Source organism: Panicum virgatum, chromosome 1K (genome assembly GCF_016808335.1).
Source record: "Panicum virgatum strain AP13 chromosome 1K, P.virgatum_v5, whole genome shotgun sequence".
Classification (NCBI taxonomy): domain Eukaryota; kingdom Viridiplantae; phylum Streptophyta; class Magnoliopsida; order Poales; family Poaceae; genus Panicum; species Panicum virgatum.
The window spans coordinates 36,420,823-36,438,475 of NC_053136.1; the positions used below are offsets into that span (position 1 = coordinate 36,420,823).

The 17,653-nt window shown below is 48.4% G+C and overlaps 3 protein-coding genes across 3 annotated transcripts; 1 reads left to right on the top strand and 2 right to left on the bottom strand.

The window, feature by feature from the left end:
* The first annotated feature begins 1,552 nt into the window (after nucleotides 1-1,552).
* LOC120705255 (taxadiene 5-alpha hydroxylase-like) lies at nucleotides 1,553-3,315 on the top strand. Its single transcript, XM_039989710.1, has 2 exons — nucleotides 1,553-2,563; nucleotides 2,652-3,315. The coding sequence occupies exons 1-2, from the start codon at nucleotides 1,609-1,611 to the stop codon at nucleotides 3,146-3,148; spliced, it is 1,452 nt and encodes a 483-aa protein (XP_039845644.1). The 5' UTR covers nucleotides 1,553-1,608; the 3' UTR covers nucleotides 3,149-3,315.
* Nucleotides 3,316-7,879: 4,564 nt separating this feature from the next.
* On the bottom strand, nucleotides 7,880-10,716 carry LOC120705267 (glyoxylate/succinic semialdehyde reductase 1-like). The gene is made up of 4 exons (XM_039989719.1): nucleotides 10,694-10,716; nucleotides 8,607-8,685; nucleotides 8,343-8,513; nucleotides 7,880-8,252 (listed from the first exon to the last, which is right to left on the bottom strand). Exons 1-4 carry the CDS (start codon nucleotides 10,699-10,701, stop codon nucleotides 8,157-8,159), a joined length of 354 nt encoding a protein of 117 aa, XP_039845653.1. The 5' UTR covers nucleotides 10,702-10,716; the 3' UTR covers nucleotides 7,880-8,156.
* A 3,298-nt stretch (nucleotides 10,717-14,014) lies between these two features.
* Nucleotides 14,015-15,777, bottom strand: LOC120705278 (taxadiene 5-alpha hydroxylase-like). Its single transcript, XM_039989722.1, has 2 exons — nucleotides 14,767-15,777; nucleotides 14,015-14,678 (listed from the first exon to the last, which is right to left on the bottom strand). Exons 1-2 carry the CDS (start codon nucleotides 15,719-15,721, stop codon nucleotides 14,182-14,184), a joined length of 1,452 nt encoding a protein of 483 aa, XP_039845656.1. The 5' UTR covers nucleotides 15,722-15,777; the 3' UTR covers nucleotides 14,015-14,181.
* Nucleotides 15,778-17,653: the final 1,876 nt, after the last annotated feature.

The following is a 17,653-nucleotide window of genomic DNA, read 5'->3' on the forward strand; positions in this document are numbered from 1 at the left end:
TAGTATTGGCTACTGGAAATAAATATTTTAACAACATGAATAAAAAAATATATCTAAAAAATTGAACATAATGAACAAATAATACTACACAATGAACAAACTATTAAACTTCGCGAACATTTGATTGTATAGACTAAATAATAGAAAATAAATATTATGAACAAATAAGTCAAAGTAGCAAACAATTTAATCTAGAAAGTGAACAAATAAAATATAAACCTAGAACAATCATATTGTAAAGATAGAATAAACTATTGGTATTTATAAAAAAATTAATGGATAAATTGGACAACAAGAGTAACAAAAGAATAAAAGAAAAGATAGAAGGAAAAATATGGAAGAAAAAAAGGGGGTTTAAGGAAAAGGATATGAGAAAGAAAAATGGAAAAGTTTAGAAGAAAAATGGTAAATACAAAAGAAAGTACTAAAAATAAAATATTAGAAAACATAAATCACTCACATGCAACAAAGATACACAGCATGAGCCTTGTCATTTGTTCTCTTTAATGCAGGTAAAAACAAGAGAAACCATCAAACTGTTTGGCTGAATTAGTTATTGGATCAAATTTGGGCAAACATCCGCAATAATTTATCACCCGGGCTATATAGCCACGCCACACCTAATGGTCTGAAAAAGAAGTCAACCCAAGAGGGCGGGCGCGAGCCGAATAAGAAGAAAACAGTCCAAGAGAGCGCATGGGATCCTTCAGGAGACAGGCTGAAAAAAAAACAGTCAGCCCAAGAGGGCGCGCGGGGCCGAATAAGAAGAGAACAGTCCAAGAGAGCGCATGGGATCCTTCAGGTGATGGGATGAAAAAGAAAACAGTCAGCCTAAGAGGACGCGTGCGGGCCGAATAAGAAGAAAACAGTCCAATAGAGCGTGTTGTATCCTTCAGGTGATGGATCTTTTTGCAGCCCGTGCGGCATTGAGGCCCTGTTTAGTTCTCCAAAAATTTCCTACACTACTCGTCACATCGAATCTTTCGACATATGCATGGATTATTAAATATAATTAAAAATAACTAATTACACAGTTAACTTATTCATATGAGATGCTACGGTGTCCACGGCACAGGGTGCCAGGGCACTTCACGTGGTTCTGTCTGTGTGTTGCTAACCAATTGGGTGGGCCGCAGGCTGAAGAAAAACAAGAAAACTCTGAATACTGCTTATGGGCCGTAAACTGATATATATGTTGAGATGTTGATGAATCAAAGATACGTAGACTAACTATCTTTTACTAGATGGATAGGAAGCCCCTTTTTTCCTCGGCTCCGGCGACAGCTTAAAGGTCTACGAGATGCCTGCTAACCTCAGAAAATGAGCGCATGTTCGACACGCTGCTTTGCTTTTTGAAACACGATGCTGTGCTGCCGCGACGAAACGGAGCTCGGCGATCACTCCCGTACGTCTCACGTCACGTGTGTTGACACCCACCTGCGCGCGAGTTTTCAGAACACACCTGCGACTTTTTAGAACACACCTGCGACTTTGATTCCAGTGTTGTTGCTGGGCCACGGGAGTGTATATATATAGGAGGAGTCTCAGCTGCGCTGCGACGGCACTCCTCAGTTGAGTTACCATATACCAGACGCTAGCGAAGTAGCGATGGATATGGGCGATCCCTCCCTTGTGGTGGCGGCCGTCGCCGTGGCCTTATCCCTTGTGTTCCTTGTCGTAGCGGCGAGGGCCAGCAGGAAGCCAGGCAAGCTGCCGCTGCCCCCCGGGTCGATGGGCCTGCCGGTGATCGGGCAGAGCCTGGGCTTCCTCCGCGCGCTGCGCTCCAACACAGCAGAGCAGTGGATTCAGGAGCGCGTGGAGCGGTACGGGCCGGTGTCCAAGCTGAGGCTCTTCGGCACCCGCACGGTGATGCTCACGGGGCCCGCGGCCAACAAGTTCGTCTTCACCAGCGCGTCGCTGGGGACGGAGCAGCCCCAGTCGACGCGGCGGATAGTCGGGGAGAGGCAGATCCTGGAGCTCATGGGCGCCGACCACAAGCGCGTCCGCGGCGCGCTGCTCGAGTTCCTCAAGCCGGACATGCTGCGGCTGTACGTGGGCAAGATCGACGGCGAGGTGCGGCGCCACCTCGACGAGTACTGGGCCGGCCGGGCCACCGTCACGGTGATGCCGCTGATGAAGAGGCTCACGTTCGACATCATCTCCCTGCTGCTCTTCGGCCTGGAGCGAGGCGCCGTCCGGGAAGCCCTCTTCGACGACTTCGAGCACGTCTTGGATGGCGTGTGGTCCGTCCCCCTGGACCTGCCCTTCACGGCGTACCGCCGGAGCCTCAGGGCCAGCGCCAGTGCTCGCCGGGTGATCGCCGGGATCACGCGGGAGACCAAGGCCAAGCTGGAGCGGGGCGAGGCCTCCCGGAGCAGCGACCTCGTCGCGTGCCTGCTCAGCTTGACCGACGGCAGCGGCGCGCGGCTGCTGAGCGATCAGGAGGTCGTGGACAACGCCATGGCCTCCATGATCGCCGGCCACGACACGTCCTCCATCCTTCTCGCCTTCCTCATCCGCCAGCTCGCCGACGATCCTGACACGCTCGCCGCCATGGTCCACGGTAACAATCCCGATAGCCACTGTAGTACTAATAATTAACAATAATCCCTTCCCTTGTTAATTAATTAGTATTAATTAATTCGCTGCAGAGCACGAGGAGATCGCCAAGAGCAAGGGCGACGGCGACACCCTGACCTGGGAGGACCTGTCTAACATGAAGTTCACGTGGCGCGCCGCGCAGGAGATGCTCCGGCTGGTGCCCCCGATCTTCGGCACCTTCAGGACAGCGCTCAAAGACATCGAGTTCAACGGCTACCTCATCCCCAAAGGGTGGAAGGTGCTCTGGACGGCGCCCGCCACGCACATGGACGGGAGCATCTACCCCGAGCCGGCCAAATTCAACCCGTCCCGCTTCGAGAACCCGACGGCGCCGCCTTGCTCCTTCGTCGCCTTCGGCGGCGGCCCGAGGATCTGCGTCGGCATGGAGTTCGCCAGGATCGAGACGCTGGTGGCCATGCATTACCTGGTGAGGCGCTTCAGCTGGAAGCTCTGCTGCAAGGAGAACACCTTCGTCAGGAACATCCAGCCGTGGCCGCTGCACGGCCTGCCCGTACAACTTGAGCAAAAGGCAGCAAAATCGCCATGATTCATCACATCATATACGATCGACCGTGACGATACAATAATATACTCCAACTTCAAAGATACCTAGCGATGTTGATTCGTCACCACAGATCCAAATGAATAAATTTATATATGTCACATGTCTGTATCTTGTCTCCTCAAATGGAGCCCTCCCCCTGTGAAGTTCGGTACTATCACTGTCGTGTGAACGAAGACGACGAATCATAAAGCAGGTGCCATGTCCACATGATGAAACTTCCCTGGGTCTGTTTCTTAAATCACAGTGGGTAAGGGTCTTGCTTGTGGAACAACATGTAGTGCAGATGTTGGACCCTGGATTGTGGTCTTAGTAGATGCTAACACAAAATACTATGCTAACTCAGTAATCAACTACTATGCTAACATACTCAGTAAGCAACCACGAGAAGAAACCGCTCGCGTCGTGCAGGACGGGCGACTCGGGCGGACCTCCACCTCGCGTTGAGAGACCCTAACGGTGAGTACTGCAAGCAGGGATTCGTGGGAACCTCCGTTTAAAGATTCGGCTAGGGGTGTAACATACAGCAAGATCCCACCTTGTGGTGGAGAGGATTCAGACAGTGGTTTAGACAAATTCGGGCCGCTCAGGAGCGTAACACTGTACGTCCTATGTGGTGTGGTTATTTATTTCCTGGGATCAGAGTCCGATCCCTTTACATGTGTTAGTTACTTTCTATTTATAGTCGATCGGAGGCTTACAGAATATTCTTCTGCTAATGTAAACGCTTGCCCCAAGTGGGGGCACCGCCCTGCAGTTAATCCTCTGAACCCTGTCAGGCGTAGGGGACAACTTGCCGGGCCCACCTTGCTCGTCCCGGGGTGTGCTCCGAGACACCCCGGGGTGCTTTGAGGTGTCTTCGGTCCTCGCACAGTGGGGACCCTAGCCCGAGGTGCCCCTCGCCAACCCCGGGTAGTCGACGGAGCCACCCAGGGATGGCCTCGACATGACATGAAGTGACAGGGGTGGGTCCCCCCCCCCACCGTCCATCGGATGGAATACGGCTCAGAGGTCTGTCCCCTCGAGCCAGCTTCTCCGCCATTCGCTAACCCGAGTCCCTGTAATCATGATGTTTTTATGGAGAAGCTGTGCGTGTCTCAGGCCCCACGCCTGTGGGGAGGGCAGTGCGGCGCTGTGAATCCTTTGTGTTCCGGCCTGGTAAAATGTTTTTACCGGAAAGCTTCCTTCCGGGCGAAGGAAAACCCAGTGGCATCCGGCCCAATTTGGATGTGGTCCAGTTGTGGCCCATGAGTGCTGCGTGCACATGTTTAGTACCACCTTGCTAGTTGAGCAAGAGTGGAGTCAACTTATAAGCCATTGTTCTCCAGCCATATTACCTTTGGGTTGACCCTTTTACACGAAGCGAGGACGAAAGTGTAAGTGAGATGCTGTGTGTAAGCGGGCTCACCCCTCGGAAGGGCCGGGCTGTGTGGTGTTGGGGGCGTGGTGTTACAAATTGTATGAGAGCCGCCCCTCGCGGTTGCGCGTCGTGTACGGGTCAGTGTGCGGGCATATGGCGCATGACACGTGTGGGCCTAGTTAGGGACACACGGCATGGCATATGGCGCCTGGACGTGCGGGCGTGCGCCAAGGGGGAACGTTCTTGGACATTTGCCCAGTGTGGGTGAGTTGGACCAACAAGGACGACGGGTTCTTTGAGGGGGTGTGTGTGACATCCGGTCCAATTTGGATGTGGCCCAGTTGTGGCCCATGAGTGCTGTGTGCACATGTTTAGTACTACCTTGTTAGTTGAGCAAGAGTGAAGCCAACTTATAAGCCTTTGTCCTCCAGCCATAGCACCTTCGAGTTGACCCTTTTACGCGAAACGAGGGCAAAAGCGTAAGTGAGGTGCTGTGTGTAAGCAGGCTCGCCCCTCGGAAGGGCTAGGCTGTGCGGTGTTGGGCGGCGGGGTGTTACAAACCCTCCCCCTAGGATCTTTGCAGTCGCTGCGCCGTGGGTCTGCCAAGAGGAGGGTGGCCCACGCTTTAGGCTTCTTTGGTGGAATAGGCCTCTTTTCGTGGCCCGATTTTAGTGGGCCTGAACCCACTAACCATGTTTGGGTCAAACCCTCCCCCTACGTTTGGGTCAAACCCTCCCCCTAGGATCTTTGCAGCCGCTGCGCTGTGGGCCCGCCAAGAGGAGGGTGGCCCACGCTTTAGGCTTCTTGGGTGGAATAGGCCTCTTTTCGTGGCCCGGTTTTAGTGGGCCTGAACCCACTAACCGCATTTGGGTCCAGGGTTATGGGTACCCCCATTACGCTGACAGACCCCTAGCCTGCCCCCTCCCCCTCCAGCCTCCATTTCTCCTTGCCACCGGACTCCTAGCCGCTAGGAAGGAGGAGCACGGGTCCGTCCTCTCTAGTAGATCTACTAGTTTGTTAGTTTTTTTCAATATTTTTTCATTCCTCAAGAATAATTAGGCTAGGTTTTGGATCGTTGTTATACTGGATTTCCTCTATGGGATGCGTCACTGTCTCCAATGGCGGTGTGTTCCTCATAGAGGGATCGAGGTATGTTGTCCTACTCCTCTTTGGGGGATATGATATATTTTCCCCTTTGGTGGAATTCTTTTTCCGGCTGCTGGTGATACTACCGCAGGTGGCGGATTTCTCCTTCTGACCGCCGCTAGTGTTGGCTAACGGCAGTATCGGCTCTTATGGTCGGTTCAACCTTAAGAAGATATGACCGATGTTCTTTTGGCATCCTTTACTCCCTATAGTGGTTGAGCATTATGTGCCTCTTTTGCGGTCTCCACGATTGTGGAGCCTTCTATGGGTAAAAATTGCGATTGTCGTGACCTGATCTTGTCAAGTTCCGTGGCTATGGAGTTTCCAGAAGCAGTGGCCTGATTTTGAGTTTTGATAATGTAGCACACTTCGTTGTTATTTGACTATTACTGTTTAATCATGAAATAATTAGTTTAAAAGATTCATTTCATATGAATAAGTTAACTGTGTAATTAGTTATTTTTAACTACATTTAATACTCCATGCATATGTCGAAAGATTTGATGTGACGAGTAGTGTAGGAAATTTTTGGAGAACTAAACAGGGCCTCAATGCCGCACGGGCTGCAAAAAGATCCATCACCTGAAGGACACAACACGCTCTATTGGACTGTTTTCTTCTTATTCGGCCCGCATGCGTCCTCTTAGGCTGACTGTTTTCTTTTTCATCCCATCACCTAAAGGATCCCATGCGCTGTCTTGGACTGTTATCTTCTTATTCGGCCCCGCGCGCCCTCTTGGGCTGACTGTTTTTTTTTCAGCCTATCTCCTGAAGGATCCCATGCGCTCTCTTGGACTGTTTTCTTCTTATTCGGCTCGCGCCCGCCCTCTTGGGTTGACTTCTTTTTCAGACCATTAGGTGTGGCGTGGCTATATAGCCCGGGTGATAAATTATTGCGGATATTTGCCCAAATTTGATCCGATAACTAATTCAGCCAAATAGTTTGATTGTTTCTCTTGTTTTTACCTGCATTAAAGAGAACAAATGACAAGGCTCATGCTGTGTATCTTTGTTGCATGTGAGTGATTTATGTTTTCTACTATTTTATTTTTAGTACTTTCTTTTGTATTTCCCCTTTTTCTACTAAACTTTTCCATTTTTCTTTCTCATATCCTTTTCCTTAAACCCCCCTTTTTTTCTTCCATATTTTTCCTTCTATCTTTTCTTTTATTCTTTTGTTACTCTTGTTGTCCAGTTTATCCATTAATTTTTTTATAAATACCAATATTTTATTCTATCTTTACAATATGATTGTTCTAGGTTTATATTTTATTTGTTCACTTTCTAGTTTAAATTGTTTGCTAGTTTGACTTATTTGTTCATAATATTTATTTTCTATTATTTAGTCTATACAATCAAATGTTCGCGAAGTTTAATAGTTTGTTCATTGTGTAGTATTATTTGTTCATTATGTTCAATTTTTTAGATATATTTTTTTATTCGTGTTGTTAAAATATTTATTTCCAGTAGCCAATACTAACTATTTATTATTAAAATATACTTTTAAAAAATATCTTGCAAACATAGGCAAGTGTGGTCCTATTTTGAAAATCTAGTCATAAGAAAGATAATGATGCAATCTAAATTAAATTTGGATTCTCAGTTTAATAGTTATAGCTTTTTTAGTTTGAAATTTTTATGTATGTGGGTGACATCAGCATTAGTTGTCCACTTTCCATGCATGCAAGGATTCCCTCTCTAATTTTGCTAGCAGTCCACACCAACGGGCCTAATTTACGGCCCAAAATAACATTAGCACCGCAAGAAATAAATTATTGCGGATGTTTGCCCAAATTTGATCCAATAACTAATTCAGCCAAATAGTTTGATTGTTTCTCTTGTTTTTACCTGCATTAAAGAGAACAAATGACAAGGCTCATGCTGTGTATCTTTGTTGCATGTGAGTGATTTATGGTTTCTACTATTTTACTTTTAGTACTTTCTTTTGTATTTCCCCTTTTTCTTCTAAACTTGCTCTTCACATGCCTGAAGCAGAGTAAAGCCTTCTAGAAGCCGTCGTCGCAACAGAATGCCTGCCGAGCTTCGTGGCCTTTGCAGGCCCCGTTTTCCTCTGACTGCTTCGTGCTGAACCAACTTTTTTTAGGAAATAACTAAAATGGTCCGGGCTCAAGCCACAAACAAACTAGAGCATTTCGGTTGTACGTTTACGGCAAAAATAAAGTCCAAACAAGAAATTAGAAAGCAGTGACTGACAAAGTAAGGAGAAGATAGTGCCATTTCTTGTATGTCTTCAATCTGCTGAGGCAGGTCAAAAAAAAAAAATCATTCGTGATGCAATCAGCTAGTTCCCAGCTTCCAGTAACATCTATCGTGCAAGCAAACCATCAAATGCTGATTTATTTTTTCAGCGAGGTCGGGGCTCCAGATCCTGGATATACACACGCTATGATGACGAGCCAATTGCCTTACAATGAACGAGAGACACTGCTGCAAATCTAGCATCCAAATGAGACCACTGATTGCCTATCATGCCTGTCCTGAGCCACCTGCGTCCTTCACTACCTCATAGACCGCCGAGAAATCTAGGTCCCCCAGCCCCAGGCTTCTGGCCTTCTTGAATGCCTGCGATCGAAAATTGCAGTGTCACATGTTTTCACTCAAACCCTGCGTTCTGTGAGGCATAGTGCAAGTCGAGAGGGGATGAAGGCGCACCTCATTCGCAGCTGCTGAGACCGGCATGGACACGGCGTTTTCATCTCCCAGGGCAAGAGCTAACCTCATGTCCTTCTGCTGATGTTTCAGAGGAAACGCAGGGCTGTAGCTGCCCTGCAGCATTGCAGGCCCCTTCAGCTTGAACATTGGGTTTGCAATGGCGCCGAGGTCCTATTGAAGCCAAGAAATACAGATGCAGCTATCAATCGTGACTGGGTGGAACGACAGGTTCACTGATATCTCAAAGAATAACAAGTGCCATACCAGTACGTCGAGAAGCGTCTGGGCGCTCAACCCACTTTTGTCGGCCAAACAGAGTCCCTCAGACAAAGGATTCATCATACTGCACCAAGAAACATAGTTGTACTCAGTTAGCTTACAAGCCACAAAGTTAAAGGGACTCTAAAATGTGCTAAACAGCAAAAAGGGGTTGTGCGCCTCTGACTGTGCAACAAGCATCTCAACAGAATCACATATGAGAGAGAAGGCCTATAAATTTAACGGATAAAATCAGGATGATTTGCAGTAGATATGCTGTTCAACAAAAGAAAGGCTCCGGTTTGCAGCAAGGAAAACCTCTACCATAATGTTATAGAGTTAGAAATCATTATCATTAAATAGTTGTTACAGACTCTTTTGTTGGTCAAGTCTACAGGAGGCGTCCCAGGTCAGCTATCCGGCAACGGGAAGATAGCGCAGCTTCCGAAGCAATCCCGGAAGATCAGGAGTAGTTAGCAAGTAGGAGTCGTTTCCTTTCTTTTAGTTATCTGTTGGAGATTTGTTTAGGAATTGGAGATCTCGTTTGTGGCACCTGATCTATAAAGGTAGCCTAGATTGTAACTAGGGAATTCATCGAAGGAATAGAGTCCCGGACTGGGTCTGTTCCTCGGTCGCTCTGGTGCACCTTGCCGCCGGCGACAAGGCCAGTCCTCGTCCTGCATCCTGCTACCCTATTCGTTCATCTTCTCAATCCTCTCTTTTGCTTGTTTCTCCCCTGCGCACTCCACCTCCCAAGCATCGCCATACCAAATTGGTATCAGAGACCACAACTGGGGCATCGCCATCAGCGGCTTCCATGGACGGCCCCATCGACAACGATCCTCCGGCGACTGATTCGGAGAGATTGGCTGTTCAAGCTCACCACTCAAGTAATCAAGGTGCCTCCCGATGAGAGCCGCCGTCGCGGCCGCGCCCTTGCCGTGACCTCCTACTGGTCACTCTACCTGCTACCTACCTTCCCAGTAAAATAATATATTTTTTTACTGCATGAAACCCTGCAGATGCACAAAAAATATGGGAAAATTTTAGAAATCCAACTTGGTTACACCTTAATTATATAAAAATGACAGTACAATCAGTAATGTAATTATGAGGATAAAGTAATGTAATTTGTACATAAGTTAACCAGAAACATAATTGCCTCATCAACTTTTTAAAATCGAGCCCAATTGCAAATAATAAGGAATGAACCAAACAGGTTGGGCTAGAACGTGCATGTACAAAAGTTAAGGCCTATAAAGAAGTAATCCTAGAGATTTTAGAACAAATGAACAAGAAGTTAAAATGACCATGTTTGCCCTTATTTATTGCCCATATTTGGCACTAATTAATTTTTGCATGCACATACACTTTTCAAATAGGGTAAGAGGACTTGTTTTTTGGGTAAATTTTAAATCCTAAAATGAATTGTGTTTTGGGATGGAGGAAGTATAAAATAGACTAGAACCAACGCTGAATTGGCCACTACAAGCAACACAAAATAGATATGCATACATGTGTTTTTGACTGTTCGATGGAAAAAAGCATGAAATGGATAAAAAAATTTAAATAGAGAATACAATCTCACAGCAAAGACACAACAGATGATTGGGTAAAACCTAAATCCAATCCCATCAATTAGTTGGGAAAATTTACACTGCTAAACTGAAGCGCAAAAGCAGAGACACAACAAATGATCAGGAAAAACCTAGAATAATGAATCCAATCACATCAACGATTAGGAAGAAATCTAGATTACTAAACCCTATCGCAAAGCAGATACAAAAAATGAGCGGGCACAACCTAAATTCTGAATCCAACCAAACAGCATATCAAACTAGACTAATCTCATGAATTGATCGGTTAAAAGCTACACGACCAAAGCGAATCGTACACCAGAGATAGATAGACCAATCAAATAAACAGAATAAACTTAAGTTAATACCATGAGAACAGAATGGAACTGGAAGAGGAACAACTACAGGAGCAGATCACAGGGGCAATCGATCGAAATCAACCAAACAAAAGTGCAAAAACATGAAATCTACAAGGGAGTAAGAACAATAACGGAGGAAATCTTCGAATCGCCATACCTACGCATCTGTCTGAGAACTGCGGCACCCCTGGCGGAGACCACGCTCTTGACGGAGAACGAGAGAAAGGGGAAAGTGAATGGTCTGACAGGGAGATTAGAAGGCGCGGCTCAAAACAACTTGAAACTGTAGACACAAACATGCAAACCAACCTTTCGATGCAAACTATGGAAACTTCAATCTGGGTCATCGGATCAACATCCAAGGGGCATGGGGGATTGAGTAATTTTACAATCTGGACCCTCCCTTGGATTGAGTAATCACACTTTTGCAAATTCCCCCTCTCATCCCCTGCGCCCCTCCCCTTGGATGTTGATCCGATGGCCTAGATTAAAGTTTTTATAGTTTGCACGGAGAGGTTGATTTGCATCCCTTTTTATTATTTCAATAAGTTTTTATTTCCAAGCAGAATTGTTCTTTTTCTTGTTATTTAGTTAGTCTCAATACTATGTTATTTCAGTAGTAGTATAGTACATGTGTTAGCATAGTAGTTTTCTTTTTTCGAGAAAGAGATCAGAATTTATTAAAATAGAAGCCCTTTTACAACTGAGACCCTAGTATAAAATAGAATTACATTGAAGCACACCACTAGGTCCTTATCCGTCATCTTTCTTGCATCCGGTGAAGTCCACTGCTTCAGGAAACTCCATAGCCACGGAACTTGACAAGATCAGGTCACGAGAATCGCAATTTCCACCAATAGAAGACTCCACAATCGTGGAGACCGCAAAAGAGGCACATAATGCTCAACCACTATAGGGAGTAAAGGATGCCAAAAGAACATCGGTCATATCTTCTTAAGGTTGAACCGACCATAAGAGCCGATATTGCCGTTAGCCAACACTAGCGGCGGTCAGAAGGAGAAATCCGCCACCTGCGGTAGTATCACCAGCAGCCGGAAAAAGAATTCCACCAAAGGGGAAAATATATCATATCCCCCAAAGAGGAGTAGGACAACATACCTCGATCCCTCTATGAGGAACACACCGCCATTGGAGACAGTGACGCATCCCATAGAGGAAATCCGGTATAACAACGATCCAAAACCTAGCCTAATTATTCTTGAGGAATGAAAAAATATTGAAAAAAACTAACAAACTAGTAGATCTACTAGAGAGGACGGACCCGTGCTCCTCCTTGCTAGCGGCTAGGAGTCCGGTGGCAAGGAGAAAAGGAGGCTGGAGGGGGAGGGGGAGGGGGCAGTCTAGGGGTCTGTCAGCGTAATAGGGGTACCCATAACCCCGGACCCAAACGCGGTTAGTGGGTTCAGGCCCACTAAAACCGGGCCACGAAAAGAGGCCTATTCCACCCAAGAAGCCTAAAGCGTGGGCCACCCTTCTCTTGGCGGGCCCACAGCGCAGCGGCTGCAAAGATCCTAGGGGGAGGGTTTGACCCAAACGTAGGGGGAGGGTTTGACCCAAACATGGCTAGTGGGTTCAGGCCCACTAAAATCGGGCCACGAAAAGAGGCCTATTCCACCAAAGAAGCCTAAAGCGTGGGCCACCCTCCTCTTGGCAGACCCACGGCGCAGCGGCTGCAAAGATCCTAGGGGGAGGGTTTGTAACACCCCGCCGCCCAACACCGCACAGCCTAGCCCTTCCGAGGGGCGAACCTGCTTACACACAGCACCTCACTTACGCTTTTGTCCTTGTTTCGCGTAAAAGGGTCAACTCGAAGGTGATATGGCTGGAGGACAAAGGCTTATAAGTTGGCTTCACTCTTGCTCAACTAACAAGGTAGTACTAAACATGTGCACACAGCACTCATGGGCCACAACTGGGCCACATCCAAATTGGGCCAGATGTCACACACACCCCCTCAAAGAACCCGTCGTCCATGTTGGTCCAACTCACCGACACTAGGCAAATGTCCAAGAACGTTCCCCCTTGGCGCACGCCCGCACGCCCAGGCGCCATATGCCATGCCGTGTGTCCCTAACTAGGCCCACATGTGTCATGCGCCATATGCCCGCACACTGACCCGTACGCGACGCGCAACTGCGAGGGTCGGCTCTTATACCATTTGTAACACCCCGCCCCCAACACCACACAGCCCGGCCCTTCCGAGGGGCGAGCCCGCTTACACACATCATCTCACTTACGCTTTCGTCCTCGCTTCGTGTAAAAGGGTCAACCCGAAGGTGCAATGGCTGGACAACAAAGGCTTATAAGTTGACTCCACTCTTGCTCAACTAGCAAGGTGGTACTAAACATGTGCACGCAGCACTCATGGGCCACAACTGGACCACATCCAAATTGGGCCAGATGTCACTGGGTTTTCCTTCGCCCGGAAGGAAGCTTTCCGGTAAAAACATTTTACCAGGCCGGAACCCAAAGGATTCACAGCGCCGCACCGCCCTCCCCACAGGCGTGGGGCCTGAGACACGCACAGCTTCAACATAAAAACATCATGATTACAGGGACTCGGGTTAGCGAATGGCGGAGAAGCCGGCTCGAGGGGACAGACCTCTGAGCCGTATCCCATCCGATGGACGGTGGGGGGACCCACCCCTGTCACTTCATGTCATGTCGAGGCCATCCCTGGGTGGCTCGGTCCACTACCCGGGGTCGGCAAGGGGCACCTCGGGCTAGGGTCCCCACTGTGCGAGGACCGAAGACACCTCAGAGCACCCCGGGGTGTCTCGGAGCACACCCCGGGACGAGCAAGGTGGGCCCGCCAAGTTGTCCCCTACGCCTGACAGGGTTCAGAGGATTAACTGCAGGGCGGTGCCCCCACTTGGGGCAAGCGTTCACATTAGCAGAAGAATATTCTGTAAGCCTCCGATCGACTATAAATAGAAAGTAACTAACACATGTAAAGGGATCGGACTCTGATCCCAGGAAATAAACAACCACACCACATAGGACGTACAGTGTTACGCTCCTGAGCGGCCCGAATTTGACTAAACCACTGTCTGAATCCTCTCCACCACAAGGTGAGATCTTGCTGTATGTTACACCCCTAGCCGAATCTTTAAACGGAGGTTCCCACGAATCCCTGCTTGCAGTACTCACCGTTAGGGTCTCTCAACGCGAGGTGGAGGTCCGCCCGAGTCGCCCGTCCTGCACGACGCGAGCGGTTTCTTCTCGTGGTTGCTTACTGAGTATGTTAGCATAGTAGTTGATTACTGAGTTAGCATAGTATTTTGTGTTAGCATCTACTAAGACCACAATCCAGGGTCCAACATCTGCACTACATGTTGTTCCACAAGCAAGACCCTTACCCACTGTGATTTAAGAAACAGACCCAGGGAAGTTTCATCATGTGGACATGGCACCTGCTTTATGATTCGTCGTCTTCGTTCACACGACAGTGATAGTACCGAACTTCACAGGGGGAGGGCTCCATTTGAGGAGACAAGATACAGACATGTGACATATATAAATTTATTCATTTGGATCTGTGGTGACGAATCAACATCGCTAGGTATCTTTGAAGTTGGAGTATATTATTGTATCGTCACGGTCGATCGTATATGATGTGATGAATCATGGCGATTTTGCTGCCTTTTGCTCAAGTTGTACGGGCAGGCCGTGCAGCGGCCACGGCTGGATGTTCCTGACGAAGGTGTTCTCCTTGCAGCAGAGCTTCCAGCTGAAGCGCCTCACCAGGTAATGCATGGCCACCAGCGTCTCGATCCTGGCGAACTCCATGCCGACGCAGATCCTCGGGCCGCCGCCGAAGGCGACGAAGGAGCAAGGCGGCGCCGTCGGGTTCTCGAAGCGGGACGGGTTGAATTTGGCCGGCTCGGGGTAGATGCTCCCGTCCATGTGCGTGGCGGGCGCCGTCCAGAGCACCTTCCACCCTTTGGGGATGAGGTAGCCGTTGAACTCGATGTCTTTGAGCGCTGTCCTGAAGGTGCCGAAGATCGGGGGCACCAGCCGGAGCATCTCCTGCGCGGCGCGCCACGTGAACTTCATGTTAGACAGGTCCTCCCAGGTCAGGGTGTCGCCGTCGCCCTTGCTCTTGGCGATCTCCTCGTGCTCTGCAGCGAATTAATTAATACTAATTAATTAACAAGGGAAGGGATTATTGTTAATTATTAGTACTACAGTGGCTATCGGGATTGTTACCGTGGACCATGGCGGCGAGCGTGTCAGGATCGTCGGCGAGCTGGCGGATGAGGAAGGCGAGAAGGATGGAGGACGTGTCGTGGCCGGCGATCATGGAGGCCATGGCGTTGTCCACGACCTCCTGATCGCTCAGCAGCCGCGCGCCGCTGCCGTCGGTCAAGCTGAGCAGGCACGCGACGAGGTCGCTGCTCCGGGAGGCCTCGCCCCGCTCCAGCTTGGCCTTGGTCTCCCGCGTGATCCCGGCGATCACCCGGCGAGCACTGGCGCTGGCCCTGAGGCTCCGGCGGTACGCCGTGAAGGGCAGGTCCAGGGGGACGGACCACACGCCATCCAAGACGTGCTCGAAGTCGTCGAAGAGGGCTTCCCGGACGGCGCCTCGCTCCAGGCCGAAGAGCAGCAGGGAGATGATGTCGAACGTGAGCCTCTTCATCAGCGGCATCACCGTGACGGTGGCCCGGCCGGCCCAGTACTCGTCGAGGTGGCGCCGCACCTCGCCGTCGATCTTGCCCACGTACAGCCGCAGCATGTCCGGCTTGAGGAACTCGAGCAGCGCGCCGCGGACGCGCTTGTGGTCGGCGCCCATGAGCTCCAGGATCTGCCTCTCCCCGACTATCCGCCGCGTCGACTGGGGCTGCTCCGTCCCCAGCGACGCGCTGGTGAAGACGAACTTGTTGGCCGCGGGCCCCGTGAGCATCACCGTGCGGGTGCCGAAGAGCCTCAGCTTGGACACCGGCCCGTACCGCTCCACGCGCTCCTGAATCCACTGCTCTGCTGTGTTGGAGCGCAGCGCGCGGAGGAAGCCCAGGCTCTGCCCGATCACCGGCAGGCCCATCGACCCGGGGGGCAGCGGCAGCTTGCCTGGCTTCCTGCTGGCCCTCGCCGCTACGACAAGGAACACAAGGGATAAGGCCACGGCGACGGCCGCCACCACAAGGGAGGGATCGCCCATATCCATCGCTACTTCGCTAGCGTCTGGTATATGGTAACTCAACTGAGGAGTGCCGTCGCAGCGCAGCTGAGACTCCTCCTATATATATACACTCCCGTGGCCCAGCAACAACACTGGAATCAAAGTCGCAGGTGTGTTCTAAAAAGTCGCAGGTGTGTTCTGAAAACTCGCGCGCAGGTGGGTGTCAACACACGTGACGTGAGACGTACGGGAGTGATCGCCGAGCTCCGTTTCGTCGCGGCAGCACAGCATCGTGTTTCAAAAAGCAAAGCAGCGTGTCGAACATGCGCTCATTTTCTGAGGTTAGCAGGCATCTCGTAGACCTTTAAGCTGTCGCCGGAGCCGAGGAAAAAAGGGGCTTCCTATCCATCTAGTAAAAGATAGTTAGTCTACGTATCTTTGATTCATCAACATCTCAACATATATATCAGTTTACGGCCCATAAGCAGTATTCAGAGTTTTCTTGTTTTTCTTCAGCCTGCGGCCCACCCAATTGGTTAGCAACACACAGACAGAACCACGTGAAGTGCCCTGGCACCCTGTGCCGTGGACACCGTAGCATCTCATATGAATAAGTTAACTGTGTAATTAGTTATTTTTAATTATATTTAATACTCCATGCATATGTCGAAAGATTCGATGTGACGAGTAGTGTAGGAAATTTTTGGAGAACTAAACAGGGCCTCAATGCCGCACGGGCTGCAAAAAGATCCATCACCTGAAGGATACAACACGCTCTATTGGACTGTTTTCTTCTTATTCGGCCCGCACGCGTCCTCTTAGGCTGACTGTTTTCTTTTTCATCCCATCACCTGAAGGATCCCATGCGCTCTCTTGGACTGTTCTCTTCTTATTCGGCCCCGCGCGCCCTCTTGGGCTGACTGTTTTTTTTTTTCAGCCTGTCTCCTGAAGGATCCCATGCGCTCTCTTGGACTGTTTTCTTCTTATTCGGCTCGCGCCCGCCCTCTTGGGTTGACTTCTTTTTCAGACCATTAGGTGTGGCGTGGCTATATAGCCCGGGTGATAAATTATTGCGGATGTTTGCCCAAATTTGATCCAATAACTAATTCAGCCAAACAGTTTGATGGTTTCTCTTGTTTTTACCTGCATTAAAGAGAACAAATAACAAGGCTCATGCTGTGTATCTTTGTTGCATGTGAGTGATTTATGTTTTCTAATATTTTATTTTTAGTACTTTCTTTTGTATTTACCCTTTTTCTTCTAAACTTTTCCATTTTTCTTTCTCATATCCTTTTCCTTAAACCCCCTTTTTTTCTTCCATATTTTTCCTTCTATCTTTTCTTTTATTCTTTTGTTACTCTTGTTGTCCAATTTATCCATTATTTTTTTTATAAATACCAATAGTTTATTCTATCTTTACAATATGATTGTTCTAGGTTTATATTTTATTTGTTCACTTTCTAGATTAAATTGTTTGCTACTTTTACTTATTTGTTCATAATATTTATTTTCTATTATTTAGTCTATACAATCAAATGTTCGCGAAGTTTAATAGTTTGTTCATTGTGTAGTATTATTTGTTCATTATGTTCAATTTTTTAGATATATTTTTTTATTCATGTTGTTAAAATATTTATTTCCAGTAGCCAATACTAACTATTTATTATTAAAATATACTTTTAAAAAATATCTTGCAAACATAGGCAAGTGTGGTCCTATTTTGAAAATCTTGTCATAAGAAAGATAATGGTGCAATCTTAATTAAATTTGGATTCTCAGTTTAATAGTTATAGCTTTTTTAGTTTGAAATTTTTATGTACGTGGGTGACATCAGCATTAGTTGTCCACTTTCCATGCATGCAAGGATTCCCTCTCTAATTTTGCTAGCAGTCCACACCAACGGGCCTAATTTACGGCCCAAAATAACATTAGCACCGCAAGAAATAAATTGCACCTCTTTAGGCGATGGGTGATTCA